The 17,616-nt window shown below is 33.4% G+C and overlaps 1 protein-coding gene across 2 annotated transcripts in view; it reads left to right on the top strand.

Annotated features, from left to right (window-relative positions):
- The window catches only part of LOC129226457 (serine incorporator 5-like), a 31,093-nt gene that overhangs the window by 7,293 nt on the left and 6,184 nt on the right, over positions 1-17,616 (top strand). For both annotated transcript variants that reach the window (XM_054861065.1, XM_054861064.1), the window contains exons 2-3: positions 2,303-2,470; positions 8,780-8,961. In XM_054861065.1, coding sequence (XP_054717040.1) covers positions 2,384-2,470; positions 8,780-8,961 — 269 coding nt within the window. In that variant the 5' untranslated portion in view covers positions 2,303-2,383. The remainder of the gene's footprint in view (positions 1-2,302; positions 2,471-8,779; positions 8,962-17,616) is intronic.

Raw genomic sequence — 17,616 nt, 5'->3', positions numbered from 1 at the left:
CCCATTGTTCCACCGCCCTTGGAGGAATTCGCGCCAAAAACTAATGGGCACACTTTCACATAGGGGCACATATGTGTACTAAATTTCGTTCGATTTCATGCGGTAGTTTTTGTTGTAGAGCGGCCACAAAAAACTGGTCACACACAGACGTGACACACATACATACACACACACACACAGACAGACAGACATTTTCCAAAAATGGTCGAAATGGACTCAGCACACCTCAAAACGTTCGAATCCGTCAAAATTCGAAATTCGAAAATTTGCACGAATCCAATACTTTCTTCTATATATTAGATATAGAAGAAAGTAAAAACGCTAAAATTCTAGATATGCTTGAACAACGACAAATTTTCGATGGTAGCGCGACAATAAGTATGAGTGAATCTTCCATACGTACAATTAAAAATCAAAACAAAAAGGTATCGTAAAAGTTCAGAGCTTAGTTTCAACATTGAAGCTTGCCGAGCTGTTAAGTAAAGTAAATATTATGAAAATGGAAGCTGCTCTTGTATTGTGGATTAATAAAGAGATCAGAAAGAGGAGATGTTGCCACAAATTGAAACGTTGTAAAGGCAAAGCAAACGTATTTAAAAATGTAGAATTAGATAAGAATAACGATCTGATCATGGAGCATAAATCATTTTTAACTCTTAAATATTGTTACTGTATCTACTGTACTATTATAGTTTTTCATTTTAATTTTACATCTTTCATTCCCATTGGTCATTCATTTTGTTCATCTTAAAGTATTTCATGTTGAATAACAGTTTTTTATTTTTTAAATACAGTAAAGGTTCAGTTCTTCATGCAAGAAACTAGTTAAGGAATGCTTTAGAGCAGTTTGAGGGGTGTTTAAAAGTATTTGGTATGCTTTAAAAAATTTGTATGCATATATTTTTCCACAACGCGAAATTTCGACTTACGTGAGGAGTCTTGGAATGCATCCCTCGTGTAAGTCGGGACCCGACTGTGTACTTCCGATTTGGGCTCCCTCAAGTCTTGGGCCCCTAGTTTCCTTCTAGGCTAACATGGCCTCTCCTCAGCTTTGTCATTAATTGGTCATTATTTCACATGGATTGGATGCTGCTGTAGGCGTGGACCTGCAATTTTTGCCAGTAACCCCAGAGTTGCTATCTACGTGTATGATGCACGCTAGGGTGGCTCAAAAAAACTCTTTTTTACTTCCTTTTACAAAAAAGGAAGTATTGTATTCGCAAAAAAAATTTCACTCAAAATTCGGCCTTAATTTCCATTTTTCTTGCCCCCGAATGAATGATGAGTTTTTTTTCGACCTGACCACACGTACATATATACGTACAGACACCCGAAATAACCATTTTGACGATCCCAGAGTTAATTACAACGAGATTTCTCGTGACGTCTGTATGTACGTATGTATGTGTGTATGTATCTCGCATAACTCAAGAACGGTATGTCTTAGAAAGTTGAAATTTGGTAGGTAGACTCCTAGTGGGGTCTGGTTGTGCACCTTCCCTTTTGGTTGCATTCGGATGTTCCAAAGGGGGTCTTTTTCCCCTTTTTGGGGGGAAATCATTGTTAATTTCGATGTAAACTCAAGTGGTGTTATAATTTGTTGGAAACTTGGCAATATATCGCCAGTCTTTGGGTCACCAAGTTTTGTCGCCAGCTTGGCGACAAATTTGGCAATGTTTTTATATATATATATATATTTTTTAATTTGGTTTCAATTTGGCCACTGTTGGTGATATTTAGAGAGTCAACTATTGAACCACATTAAAACTGCCAACAATGAGAAAATGACATTAAATCGGAGTAAAAGGAAGTCATGTGATGCACACATCTGCTCGTTTTAAAACTAACTAAGAGTATTGTGCGTTAAAAGTTTTAGCTTCTCACTCAAATTTTGAGAAGGTGCTCAATGACCCCTCCATTTAACATTAGCCGTAGCATAGAAAATGCCACACATTGAGAAACATTCAATTTCCCCAGCTGTATTTTTGTAAATAATAATTATTTTGTCGCAATGTATCTGCAAGCATATTTCTCGTGTATATTATAATATGTAGCATCGTTTTTTCAGTTCAATATATTATTTTAACCCCCTCCGCATACTTATGAAGTTTGGGGGAGGGGTTTGACCACCCTCTTTCAGTTGAAATAAGAAGTTAAAATTCTTCCTGTAGATTACTATCCGCAGATCTAAAAATATTGAGGGGTGTCCTGTTTTACATGTATTTTTGAACCACCCTAATGTACACTTTGTTTTTATTTGTGGGATTCGTGCTCATAATTTATGTCATTTTTTTCCCTATAGCTTGGCTGCTGCTGTGGACGACGGCCCGCAAGACTTTGCTGCAATTCTTTGCCACCGATCCCAGAATCACTATCCACATGTATGATGTACATTTTGTTTTTGTTCGTGGGATTCATCCTCATGAATTTATTGCTCGTGCCAAGCGTTCAAGATGCGGTCGTGAATGCGGTAACTCATTTTTTTTATCTGTAGATCTAAAATGTAGAGTGTTAATCAGAGTTGGCAAGTTTTTGCCGGGGGCGGAAAAAACCATGGAAAAAACCACGCTTTTTACCGCCCGGCAAAAATAGGTTTTTGCCAAAGTGGCAAAAATAGATTTTGTGTTAACAACTTACGGACAGAGTTTTTTCCTTTTTATATAAAAGTAAAAGCATGAAAAGATTTTGATAAAATTTAAATTCAATTAATTTTTATAGTTTTAAAAAAATTTAAGGTTTAACTTACTTTTAAAGTTATGGAGCATTTTTACTTTGAAATTTTTAAACATTAACATAAAATTTCAGTTAGTAACATCTAAGACAAATAATTAACTTACAATGAAAATGTAATTAGCTTGTTTATTATAGCATTTTTTACAGAATACTAAACATCTATATAAAGTATACTTAATCAAGATGCAACTATAAAATAAAAGAAATAAAAATTGGCTCGTTCTGAGAAAAATGTTTTAGCAAACATTTAAAATCTTAAGTTTTGCAATCCCAACATTTGTTTTTAAATTATTTTTCACCTTATAAATTAGAAGTAACATGGAGAGATATAACTAAATTATTAAAGTGCATTATTTATATTATATTGTCACTATTTCTTGATTAACTATAATTGCTACTTTATTTGCAATTAGGTTTTTGCCATTTTTGCCGGTTTTTTCCATTTTTGCAATGGTTTTTTCCACTGTCCTGGCAAAAATACCTTTTTGCCGGCAAAAAAACCAACCCTGTAATAGTCTTTTGTTAAAACTATGCACTTTATAAATGGCTGTTGTATTATTTGAAACTAGTGGCACCCGCACGGCTTTGCCCGTAGTAGAAAATTAAAAGGTCTTTTGGTTCGCCTGTATATTTACAAATCATGTATGATGAATTTCTCGGCAATTGGCTTGCCCGTGTTACGGTTCCACGTTATGATAACTTGGTAATTTACTTGTCCATCTTATGAAAATTTTGCTCGGGAAAATGTTCTTAAAATTGGAATAGAAAAAGAACAAAATGGAATTTTAGAAAAATTGCTTCAAGGTTCACATTTCCATGCTACAAGGTAATTCTATGCCAAATTTCATGAAAATCGGCAGAACGGTCTAGGCGCTATGAGCGTCACAGAGATCTAGACATCCTGACAGACAGAGATCCAGACTTTGAACTTAATTATTAGTAAAGATAATGGATGATAAATTTCTTGCCAATATGCTATGCTAATTTGCTCGCCCATGTTATGCTAGTTTAATCGCCTATGTTATGGTAATTTGATCGTCCATGAACGGTCTAGGGGCTATGCGCGTCATAGAGATCCTGACAGACAGAGAGAGATCCGAACGGAGAGACTTTCAGCTTTATTATTAGTAATGATATATACGGATGGCTCAGTTTTTTCATTGTGATGTACTCATCAATCTGGAATTGTGCAGGCGTGAAAGTTTAATCCGCTTGTTTTTTAAAGGTTTTCTGCTTGTTTTTTAGATTGATCTAAATCTGTTGAGAAATCGTGACCGAAAACGTTGAGGGGTGGGGGGATAACTTTTGTACAGATTTCATGTAGTTTAAAAGAAATTTAACCATTTTTAGGAATTCGTTTTGGATGCACACCGATATTGAACACGTGAATGACCAAAAATGGCACGCTGAGTTTGATATTCCAATCCTTTTGCATCCTGGAAGTATTTCTATTCTTCTGGAAGTTTAAGGTTATTTTGGCCTTTGCTACCTTTAATCTGGTCATTTTGTTTTTTATTACAAGAATTTATTTATTCCCTTTATTTTTGTTATCAATAAATCATGGGTCGTTTTTAATTTGTCTCAGTTAATTTCATGATTAGCCTGTAAAAGTTTTTTTAATGCATTTATTAACATCCTCATTTCTGTATCGAACTCATACGCTGCTTGATCTTAATGCAGCAATTTTCAATCCACGTCAAGTTCAACGTTTTTTTCAAACCACACTTTCATGCCTTGATTGTGATTAACTGAGCAGGAGGCAGATATCACCTCATTACATAAAATACACCGCCAGCTCAGTCATTCCATCCGAGGACTGCAGTTTCGTGCTTACTAGCACTCATCAGCCCAGCTTAGGAAGTGACTGAGCTGGAGGAGGAAAACCTCTTAAGGAAGCCAAGAGTGCCAAACAAACTGGTGGCCAATAGAGAATCAGTACGACCAGACCAGTGATCGAAGCAATGGTTCGGTTCAGCTCGAAGATTGAAGGCAAGGCATGGTATTTTCAGTACTGAGAAAATCATCTGATTGTAGCTGATAGTGCCAACAAACTGGTGGCTAAAGTAAATCTAGCTCACCAGCGAGAACCCACAGACACAGTAGGGTTCAACTCGTTTTAATTGAAGGCTAAGCTTAGATATAAAGCAATAAGTTACCACACCCTAAACTAGCAGGGTGGCGACAGATCAGGGAAATCAGGGAGATCAGGGAAAAGTCGGGGAACTTTATTAATCAGGGAAAAGTCGGGGAAATATCAGGGAATTTCGAAAAAAGAATAAAAAATCAGGGAAAATTGATTTTATGAAGAAAAACTTTTTTTTTTTTTTGCTTTACGAAATTAAGTACTCTAATTCCCTACACATTTTCCGCCAATTATCTTTTCTTTTCTTCAGACTTAAACGATTCTTTTATTTTATAACCAAGTTGTATTCTTCTTTTATATATTTTGAAATTAACTAATTGCTTTTTTTCCCTTGTATTTCAAAGTTGTTTGTTACAAAAGCAATCTAAGATTTTTTTTTTGTTACATACCGAAATCATTTGAAATAGTGTTAACTTGTGTACTTAAATAAATAATCATTCATTAAAACCTATGTTCTTGATTAGAGAAAAGCTCCCTATGAATGGATGTCAAATGGTTTCATCTGTTTTGCATAAATATGTCAATTAGTTATATATAAGAATAACTACATTACTTCTATTCTTTCACTATTACTTGTTATTCTTGCAACAATTATTATACTGTTTGAAAATTTAGTTCAAAATAATTTCAATTACTTTTTAGTTCGATCATAAATACACATATGGTTTTAGAGAAAGTGAGTGATTTTAATATTTCTTACAATTCTTATGCTAGGTGGTTTCTGGAAGTAAAGTTTTTTTTTTTTAATTTTCTATAATCTTTCTATGCAGAAAAAATTTACTATACTGTTTTTTAGAAGTTTTTTTTTTCCAAAAAAAATGACATGATATGCTTTTTTTTTTCTTTTAACCATTTTATCCAAAAAGTAGCAACTTTTTGAAACATATGTTTAGTTCACTAACTTTACACAACTTAAAACGTTTAAAATACTGCATTTTATACAAACATACAATGGATTTCAAGTAGAGCAAAGAAAGGAAACCATTATCATTGGTAACGTAAATCAGGGAAATTTGGTGAACTTAATCAGGGAAATCAGGGAAAAGTCAGGGAACTTTTTTTCACAGTTCCTGTCGCCACCCTGACTAGGGCTAAGGCAGAACTACATGCAAGGTATCAACAGCCCAGTTGACCCATCCAGAGATGGCACTTTTGTCCTTGTTTGGACCCATCAGTCTGGAATAACCAATGACCAAGCTGGAGGATCTCATTGAAGCTGAGAGGGCCAACAAACTGGTAGATAAATTTATCTCAACCAGCTAAAGTCCAAAGACATTGTGCGGTTCAACAAAGGAGGCCGAAACCAACGAGGATACCGACATTGGTGACATACAACCAAAAAGTTCACATTGAAAATTTTGTGTCATTCCCAGACAATACAAATGATCTTTCTGATTTCTTAGTGAAGGAAGATTCTATCATGGAAATGACGCAAGTGATCATGGATGCGTTAATGCTCTGCAAAGAATGACAGAGAAAAATTCTTAATGACTGCCAAAAGACAATCATAGCCCCAGCTCCTCCTTATAAACAGGACACGAAATTAATTTGTTTTCTTTATACAGGTTGTGCATAAAAATCGATATAAGTACACATTAAACTTATTATACAATGAGTCATTACCAGAATGAAGTATTTTTTTTATCTATGGAACTAAATCCCTATTTTAACCCTACTATTAGGTCTCAATTCACGCGTTTTCGATTTATGCGGCATTTCTGTGTAACGTAATCCCTGTGTAACGTGAGGGTCTACTGTACTTTATCTACCAGTTTATTGGCACTCTCGACTTCAACGAGACGACCTCTGGCTCGGCTATTCCCCATCCCTATTCCAGACTGATGAGCCCGTAACATCTCTGCACTACGCTAACTTACTGCTTATGGCTAGTGAATTGTTATTTTTGATTTTACTTTGATAATTTAACACATTTGCGTAACAGAAGAAATTATTTTTTGCTGGAAATTAGAATGCTAATAGGCAACATGGGTATGTTTAGATCACCCTGTGTTGTTGAAACTGGCCACCCTCAAAACTATCGAAAATTCCACATGTAAATTGTTAAAGAAAATGAAGGCATGTTGTCTTGTTTAGCAACAAATATAAAGATTATTTTTATGTAAACATTTATCTTACAGTTCTACAATATGAAACATAAGTAAAACATCTAAAATATCAGAAAATATACTGACCCAGAATTACCCCACTAAATTGGGGTATAAATCAGTCTACTTTTAATAACACTTTTTTGTAAAAAGAAGAAAAAAGTATGTAGATATGAAAAGTTTAGACAATTTGCTAATAAAAAACAGCATTAATAAAGTATTTCATCGACACAAATCTTGGAAAAAAATTGCGATTTTCCGAAACAATCTTTTATGAAGATGTTTTTATAGAAGTGTGAAATTTTTTTTCTCTAATTTACTTCACTATTACATTGATTTTGACCTTAATATAGGAACATTTAATATATAAGGATGACATAGCATGATTTAGTTTTTTTGTAAAAACATTTTTTAACAGTAAAAAGTTGGTGACCGTTATTTACCCCGGAAAGAGAATGACCCATAATTCTCCCGTATGACCCTAACAGATACATTGCATGATAATTTTGTGGACCAGAAAGAAACTTCAAACTGAAACCATGGCAACCACAAACTTTACACAGCTTGGTAAAACTTTAATAAAGGCTTGTTGCCAGTTTCAACATCAAACATTGCCAAAATCAATATTGATGAAATTTAAAGTTTCATGTTTAATGTTTAAGCAAAGCAATCCATCAAGCAAGACGAAAATCTTTACTAATAAAATAAAGCTGAAAGCCTCTCTGTCTGGATGTCTGGATGTCAGGATGTCTGGATGTCTGTAGGATGTCTGGATGTCTGTGACGCGCATAGCGCCTAAACCGTTCGGACCCGATTTTCATGAAATTTGGCACAAAGTTAGTTCGTAGCATGGGGGTGTGCACCTCGAAGCGATGTTTCGAAAATTCGATGTGGTCCTTTTTCTATTGTAATTTTAAGAAAAAAATGATCATAAGATGGACGAGTAAATTATGAAATTATCATAGCATGGAACCATAACATGGGCACTAGCCAATTGGCGAGAAAATTCACCATACATTATTTGTAAATATACAGGCAAACCAAAAGACCTTTTACTTTTTCTATTACGGGCAAAGCCGTGTGGGTGCCACTAGTATACAATAAAATTAAAAAAGAAAAATAAAATGTCCACCAAATAAATAAGCTTAAGTAATCCATTTGTATGTGTTGGAAAACCCTTTACCCTTCATTTATTATGTCACATTTATTTAATTTTTGTGGCAGCAATAATTGCCACGTTTATAAAATTCATTTTCTTAAAACTTTTGATCATGATCTTGGCATTTTTAGCATGAGGCTTTAACCAACTGAGCTGTAAGACTCCACTCTTGGGGCATCATACATTAAAGCAATGCATATTAGAAATCAATAAACTGACTTGTTTGCCGAAAATTGTTGGCATAATTAAAGTTAAGTTTAAAATCCAAAGGTTAAGATATTTAAACTAAGCCAACATTAACTGGCCGTGTAATGTCAAGTTGGAGACAAGCAAAAAAAAAAAAAAAAATAATAAAAGGGATGTTATAAAATTCTAGTCATATTTAATAAATGTATTTTTCTGAAACATGTTTTTTTGCTTGTCTCCAACTTGACATTACACAGCCAGTTAATGTTGGCTTAGTTTAAATATCTTAACCTTTGGATTTTAAACTTAACTTTAATTATGCCAACAAAAATGGTGAAAATTTTTTTTTTGAAAATGTTGGCTTCCTTTTGAAATTTGATGAATTATTCTTGAAGTTATGGCGTTGTCAAAAAAAAATCTTTTCTGAAATTTTTATTTTCTTTAAATCTTTAGTTTCCGTCGGTTCGGAATGAATCGATGTGCCGGAAGGTGTTGAACAACCAGTGCGCACATGTTGTTTGTGTCCTGGTGATTTACAGGATTTGTTTGTCACTGTCTTCATTTCACTTCATACTGGCCATTCTGACCTTCATGGTGGCCAACAGTGCAAGCTGGAGAGGCGGGATGCATAACGGGTAAGCTCTACTGTCGTAGTGCTCTTTTTACTTTCTTCTATATCTAATACATAGAAGAAAGTATTGGATTCGTGCAAATTTTCGAATTTCGAATTCTGACGGATTCGAACGTTTTGAGGTGTGCCGAGTCCATTTCGACCATTTTTGGAAAATGTCTGTCTGTCTGTGTGTCTGTGTGTGTATGTGTGTGTGTCACGTCTGTGTGTGACCAGTTTTTTGTGGCCGCTCTACAACAAAAACTACCGCATGAAATCGAACGAAATTTAGTACACATATGTGCCCCTATGTGAACTTGTGCCCATTAGTTTTTGGCGCGAATTCCTCCAAGGGGGGTGGAGCAATGGGACGTTTTTCGAGTTACGCGTGCTTGCTATTCCTCAGGAAGTTACTGGCGGAATCAAACAAAATTTGGTCCATATGTTGGTATTAACAGGAACAGGTGCTGATTCAATTTTGGTGTCAATAACTCAAACGGGGGTTGAGCTATGGAACGTTTTTTGTCGTCAATTGTGACTGCTGTTTCTCAAGAAATAATGAACGGAATGAAAGAAAAATTTATCGGCAAGTAGCCCTTAGTGGGTATAAGAGCTGATTTTATTTTGGTGTCAACAGCTAAAAAGGGGGTAGCGCAATCGCCCGTTCTTTTTTTCCATTGTGAGTGCCCTATCTCAAGAAGTAATGCTACGTTCTGGTTGAAATTTGGAATATATGTGAATCCATATGTAAACAGGCTTTGGTTCAATTTTGGCGCCAATCGCGCCAAGAGGTGCTGATTTATTTTTAGTATCATTATTTTTTTAGCGAATAAAAATAGCTTTATTAATGCAACAATAAGAAAGATAAATCGTAATAGATTGTCGTCTGCGTATTTCTCGTGATTTTAATTGTATGGAAATGATCGGAAATATTATCTCAATGATTTAAAATTTTTAACTGTTGCCATCTTATGTTTGTTAACAAATAAAATATTTGTAATTAATTCAAGCAAGGCTTTTAAAATAACTTTCAATTTTCGCTCTTTGCTTTGCTTTTGCAATCATTCAGACATTGGGATGGTCGTCAAGTTTTTGCATGTGTAATTTTGTTTTTGTTGGGAATATTGCTTCCTCGTCAAGCATGGGGAAGGATCAGAAAAAAAAGAAAAATATAGAAGAAAGTTTCGTGATGGCCACAACATACTAGTTTTTTTTTTCTCGCCAAAATGCAAAACCGAAAACAAATTGTGCTTTTTTCGTATTTGTTGGTTACTAAGGGGCTATTCATTAATTATGTAAGGGTCCCAAGGGGGAAGGGATTGAAAAAATCTCTACATACCCTTACTTTGGGCGGGGGGGGGGTCAAATATATTCTTACGTAATATTTTCCAAGTCGGTATTTTATATTAGAAATTGTGCAATCAAGTAGTTTGGCAGTGATCATATTTTTTTTCTTTTTTTTTTTTGTGTGTCTGGAAGGTAAAAAACATAAGGATGAGCTGTGTTTTTATGTGGAGTATTCTTTCATGTTAAAAAATAAATAAATAAATTAAAAAAATTAAAATAAAATACATATTTAATTACCTATTAAAATTAATATAAAATTAGATTAAGTATCTTAACTGTAGCCAACATGTGATTGGTCCATTGATATTTAAATTAGCTTCTGGCTGTTGACCAATCAGGTGTTGGCACACATGTAACTGCATTTCCAACTGTTGGTTTTCAGCAACATGTTTTGATTTTCAATCTGTATTCAGTTGCCTTTTATCTTGAAAGAAGCAAGTGGTGTTCATGTTAAATAAAAGATTTTTACAAAAAGGTTTATCCTCTGATTTGAAACAGATAAGTAACTTTTAGTTATATAACATTTTGCTTGTTTTATAAAAAATGAATTAGTGTAAAATATAATAAAAGAATCGCACTATGTATGGCATGCTTTATTTTTAATTAGTATCGCATCATATACAAAAAAATGTCGTAAAAACATTCAGTCTAGATTCTAGGAAATATTTCTTTTCACAAAAAGGTTTAATTTAATAATAGTGAATTTAACGATTCCAATGATGTAAGATTCGTTGGGAGGGGGTAAAAATCTTACGTACCCTTACATTGGGGAAGGGAGGGGAGGTTCAAAAATTGCCAAAATCATCCTTACGTAATTAATGAATGGCCCCTAATCTACAGGGTTCACGCTAGGCTGTGAGAATTGAGCAATCCCCACATTTTTTTAAAAAATACAGTAGAATACCTTTATAACGCCGACCTATATAACGCAATTCTCTATAAACCGCAAAACTTTTCAGAAGTAAATAATTGGTTTTTAATTTTAAAAAATCTCGTTGTTTTGCCTTGCTAACATAAAAATTGTTAGGAAAATTAAATTTTGAAACAGTTTTTCATCTTTCCAGCTTAATTCAAAGCTTTTAAAGGAAAATTAATATTCACAGTAAAGAGAAAATATCAGATGGCTCTTGAAAATGCAGCTGTTATGCAAACTATGAAGCTGGCAGAAGTGCAGGATTATTCACTTTCTTTTGATTGTGAAACATATTTATTTGCGAACAACTAATTGTAATATTGGTGCTTTAATACTCATTGCAGATAAAACTCATTCTGAAGTGCTAATATATAGATATATTCTGAATATTAGTTTCAAAATTTAGGAAATGATCTATATAACGCAAAAACCTGTATAAGGCAAAAGCTCTGGTCCCAAGGTGTGCGTTATAACGGTCTTCTACTGTATAAGATTGACATAGCTCAAGGGGAAAAATTAAATTTTGAATCAGTTTTTCATCTTTCCATCTTTATTCAAAGTTTTTAAATTGAAAATGAGTACTCATAGTAAACAGAAAATACCATATGGCTCTTGAAAATGCAGCTGTTATGCAAACCAATTGAAGCTAGCAGAAGTGCAGGATAATGCATTTTATTTTGACTGTGAAACATATTTATTTGTGAACGACTCATTGTAATATTTGTGCTTTGCTTTAATACTCATTGCAGATAAAACTCATTCTGAAGTGCTAATATATTTATATATTCTGAATGTTAGTTTCAAAATGTGTGAAATGACCTATATAACGGCAAAACCTGTATAACGCAAAAGCTCTGGTCCCAAGGTGTGCGTTATAACGGTCTTCTACTGTATAAGATTGACATAGCTCAAGGGCCAAAATTAACATATGGCATCAAACAGGGGCGTAGCTAAGGGGGGGGGGGTTTGGGGACAAACCCCCCCCCCCCCCCGAAAAGTTAGTCTCAAAAAAAGAGAAAAAGAAGAGAGAAGAAAAAGAAAAAAAGAAGAAAAGGAAAAAATTCCAAGCGATTATATATATATATACATATATATATATATTTTATATATATATATATATATATATATATATATATATATATATATATATATATTATATATATATATACATATATATATTATATATATATATATATATTATATATATATATATATTATATATATATATATATTATATATATATATATATATATATATATATTATATATATATATATATATATATATATATATATATATATATATATAAAAGAAGTAACCCCCCCCCCCCCCGAAAGTCGGGTCTAGCTACGCCACTGGCATCAAAACTTGATTCATCCTGTGTATTTGAGTGTTGAAATGTTTTTATTTACATAATAACATTCTTTTCTTTTCCCTCCTTTGATTCCCTCCTTCTCAATGAAAACTCTTTTGTGCTCTGCTCCACCAGCGGACATATCGTCGCCAAAAAGACGAATGGGCGTATCTCAAAAAAAATCAAAAAATGAGTTATGACCACCACAGAAATGTCCATTTTATAATATGACAAATGGGCGTATCTCTAAAATAAATAGTAAAAAAATGACAGTCCCTCACACTGGTGGCGGTTCTTAAGCGATACAGTAATTTGGAAATCTTTAAATCGGTTTTCTGCGAAATGCTTAAAAGTAAGATATGCCCATTCGTCTTTTTAGCGACAATATGTTAGAAAAATCATGAAATTTCTCATCTTTGATTTTTCTCTTTTTCATAATTCTTATAAGAGGATAGCCAATGTAAATGGAACAGCTTACAATAATATTTGATCAATAAACAGAAGAATGAGAATAGCTTTGTTCTATGGGTTACTGAATGGCTCAAACACCTTTGGAACTGGTTTAGCTTCTGCACCTGGTTGTGCCAAACAAAACATGTTTTTTAACCTATTTCGCATTGGAACTGCACCAAGATGCTTTTGTCGGCAGAATCTAAATTTTTGCCGTTTTCTCGATTGGAGGCATTGATACATTTTTTATAACAATCGAGAGTACTTTTTTAGCATATCATTTAGTAAATTTTTTATTTTAAAAAAGAACCTTACCTAATTAGTAGAAATTAAAAAAAATATATTAATTTTTCTTTAAAAATATTTCTTGATGTCTCTAGTAAGATTCATGTTGATTTCAATAATCACACTTAAAATTTTAGTCAGAGTGGGGGATCCTACCATACTTTTTTCCCATGTGTGAACCCTACAAAAAAAACATAATTTGCAAAAAAATGTTTAAAAAAATGTTATTATTACCATATTATCTGGCATCATACCTGAAATTATTAAAGTTGACCGGCATGCCATGGAATTTGATTTTTCCGAGATGTTGGACTGTTTTGGTTTATTTTGCGATAAAAAAGAAATCTTATACGGTTCTAGAAAAAGAAGAAAAGAGGAATAATAAAAATAAAAAAAGGCTGGAAAACTTGTTTGATTTGTCAAAAACAGAAATGCTATTTAAATAAGAAGAAAGATAAAATTACTTTGTATTTCGTTATTTACTTACTGCCTGGCTTTGCGCGGTCTACCTCGAAAATAAAAGTTTTGATAAGTGACGCATGTTCAACAATCAGGCTTCAATTAGAAAAAAGAAAAATACTACAAAATTTCCCATCAAAATAATCATTCTCGAGGAAAAATACAGCAAATCAAAAGTTCCCGGAAAAATTAAACGCAACCCTCCATGAATACAACTAAAATCCTAAAAAAAAGAAAGATAAATTGCCAAGTAATAATCAAGGGGAAATTTTTACCTAAAAACAAAAACGAAACTTTATTTAGTCACAACCGAGAAAAAAAAGTGGCAACCTTTTGAACACTAATTTAAAATGATATTGCGCAAACGATAATTTTCCAATTTGAAACTTTCTGTTCCATTAGACTTAGCAGTGCTTTTTAATTTTTTCCCGTTGTTTTTTACAGCCTTTTTTTTTTTTTTTGAAATTCTAAGGAAATAAAGAACTCTATTAGTGTTTTTCATGGGCTTTCAAATGGGACCTGAATCGAAGAAATCAGGTAAATATTTCAGTTAGAAAGAGCCATTTAATGCCATTTTCAGGCCCTAAAATTAAAATTCGAACGGTGCAGTTCTTTTTTGCTGTTCGTAAACCCTCCTACGTTCCTTTTGGAGTGCCCAAGTACCTCCCTGCCAAATTTGGTTGAAATTCAACGTAAACTGTGGATTTGTATAGGGAACATACACACATACATATACAGTCGAGCCTCCATATATCGAACTTCCACATATCGAAATTTTATATATATCGAAATCCCAGCAAATTTCAATGTTCATTACATAGAAAAATTGTTTCTATAGATCGAAAAAATCTCTATATATCGAAAAAAATTTCGAGACTTTCGTAGATTTTTTTTCCTCTTTAGACTGTTTGTCTCATGAAAAATAAAGGTTAGGGGAGAAAATTGTGTTCACTAAAGGTTGCTACGAAACTCATAAGGAATCTGGGTTTGAGGGGTGTGTATAGGTCGTTGTTCCGTTCTGGAGTTCTTAAATTCCCTCAAGTTTATTTCAAATCTTAGTTGTAACCAGTAACACTGTAAAATCAGTTTCAAGTTATCCTTTTTGTCTGTTTATTATCGTTCCTAGTCTTTTTAGCTTCAGTAAAAATCGTTCAAGTTAGGTAGATTGATTTTTTATTTTTCTCTCGATTACATTGTCAAAACGAAAATCCCCCTATGTTGCGGATCAAATTGAACTGCCGAAGAATGAAGATGTATGAAGGCACAAAAATGTAATTTCTGTTAATTTTTCAATTATTAACTTTCGTTTAATCCAATGCTCGTAAAAATTAGAAATTGGGTTTCATGCACGAAAATTAGCTTTTATTTTAATGTTTTAGGAGATTTTTATGATAAAATAAGATCGTTTCTATATATAGAAATTTCTATATATCGAATTTTTTCCCGCCAATTTGCTACTTCGATATATGGAGGTCCGACTGTATATTCTCTGTTTTATTTATAGACTAGCTGCATAGCCCGCCTCTGCACGCCTACCTCGAAAATAAAAGGTATGTCAAGTGACCTGTGTTCAACTATCAGGCTTTACAAAAAAAAAAAAAAAAATTAAAAACTAAAAAAAATAACCAAAAGGGAAACAGTTCAAATCCCCCGATTACAGGAAAAGTCTCAAAACAAAAGCAAGGATTTTATTTGTTCACAGTCAAGAAAAAAATAGCAACTGATCTTTCTTCTCAATGATTTTATTTACAATGATTAAAACTGAGCTGAATGGTATTGTATGCCAACCGCATTTACCTTAATTAGTGCATATCTTGGTATTTTAAATCATCTTTAATTTCATGTGCTTTAATAAATTTAACATGTCGGAATCAAGTCATGCTAAATAATATTTAATTTTGTGCACCAAACTTATCTATATTTTCATTTAATAACCAGCTTCACTTTCCAATCTTGACTTTTATATTGTTACGCTTGAAATTGACCTCAAATTGTAGTAATTGTAGGAGCGTAGAGGGCTTACATCAGTGTTCAAAGGGGTTTCAGAGCCTGAAGGGTTGAAAATCACTGTACTAGACCTTGAGGTATGTCTGACTAGCAATATACTGCTCTGAACAAATACTGCTGTGAGTAGGTAAACGGCAGTATCTGCAGAAATAAGTTCTAGATATATTTGAAAGAAATAAGTTCTGGATTCAATATTAATACCGTATTTTCCTGCGTATTATCCGCGGCCGGCCTATAATCCCTAGGTCCTAAAATCGACCTGAAGAAAAAAAAAGCTTCTCATAATCCGCGGATAATACAATGGAAAAAAATAAAGTTTGAATTTGACATACCATTTGAGCAACTAAACCAAAAACGTGAAAAGGTAATTACTTTGAAGGCATAATCAAAATTAATCTGAAATAAAATCTAAAATACAATGATTTCTTCTTGAAATCTTGATTATAGTATGCTAATTACTTGAAAAACTAAGAGTCAAGACAAAGGTCTAATCTTCTGCTACCTATTTCACTGTAATGTTGCTTATTTTACATGACCTGAATCGCCAAGAGGAACATTCAAGCAACGTAAAGTAACCAACATACAGGCAGGCAGCGAGGAAGAACAAGCATGCTTCGTAAAATAAGACACCATTCACAGTCGATGTACGATGTCGATAGGTGAATCCTACTGTAAAAATATTGATTTTCAATGCGTTGGCGTTAAGGGGGAAAAAAATCATAGGTAATCTGCAGCTGCGTATAATTCGCACCTCATAAACTTTTCCTTTTTTAGCAGATAATCCGCGAATTATACGCAGGAAAATGCGGTACAGTACACACCCGATTATCCGCGAGTGGTTTATCCGCGAATCAATCAACAATCACGAACATGTATTTTCGCAGTAAAAAGCAAATACCAGTGGCTGTTTTTTTTTTTTTTTTGAAAATTGTAAATTTACACTCAGTTGATTTTGCTTGATTGATTGATTTAATTTAATTTTATTATTATTATTATTATTATTGTGCGTTCTTCATCGTACATACACTTGTTTGTTAAGTTCGGTTGTGCAAAAATACAAAACATTTGTACTGTACTCTCTATATATTTTCACTGTTTGCGGAAAGTGTTATGCATCCATACAGTTAAGAATTTGAGATAGGACAATTTTTACCTGATTTGTCCCCCATTTTAGTCTTTTTGCGGTTATCCACGATTTTCATTATCCGCGGCACTTGTGCCACCCGATTCCGCAGATAATCGGACTTTTACTGTACTAGGGAAATGTTGGAATTGAGACATTTAAAAAAAAAAAAATCAGCATAAACCAAATAAGCAAGCTCGTATAATAAAGCTAAAGTTCAATAGATGAGGAAAATGCAAAAAAAAAAAGAAGAAAGAAAGAAATTTACAGTTACTGTCCTTTGCCTGCTCATGGCAGAATACTATCGTACATGAAAAGTGAAAGATTTTTAAATCTGCATGAAAAAGGCATTCCTAGTAATGCAGTTTCTCGTAAAATTTGTGCCTCTACTGTCTGACCGCGGATTGTACGGAAAGACAAACATCCATTTTACAGCCGGAAATGGACGAATCTATAATTTTTTTTTACCGATGTCAGCTTTTGCAGAAGCAGAGTCTCTTGCAAATGAGCGGAATATGCACATCAAATTTTTACTTCTTTCCCCCTTATTCACATAGATTCTTCTTATCTGGACGTTTGAAAATTCCATGCAATTCGTGGTCGGACAGAACTTTGTTTTATTTTGCTTGTAAACTACTGAGTGTCGTGTCATTTTGTATTGTTGCGTCATCTTCATCAATTACCTTCAAGAGCTCCCATTTCTGCCTTGATATTTGTCACTGAAGAATTTCTTTGAATAATGT

This window comes from Uloborus diversus, chromosome 7 (genome assembly GCF_026930045.1).
Source record: "Uloborus diversus isolate 005 chromosome 7, Udiv.v.3.1, whole genome shotgun sequence".
NCBI classification, from domain to species: domain Eukaryota; kingdom Metazoa; phylum Arthropoda; class Arachnida; order Araneae; family Uloboridae; genus Uloborus; species Uloborus diversus.
The sequence above is the reverse complement of the archived record's forward strand: the minus strand, read 5'-3'. Positions and strand labels throughout refer to the sequence as shown.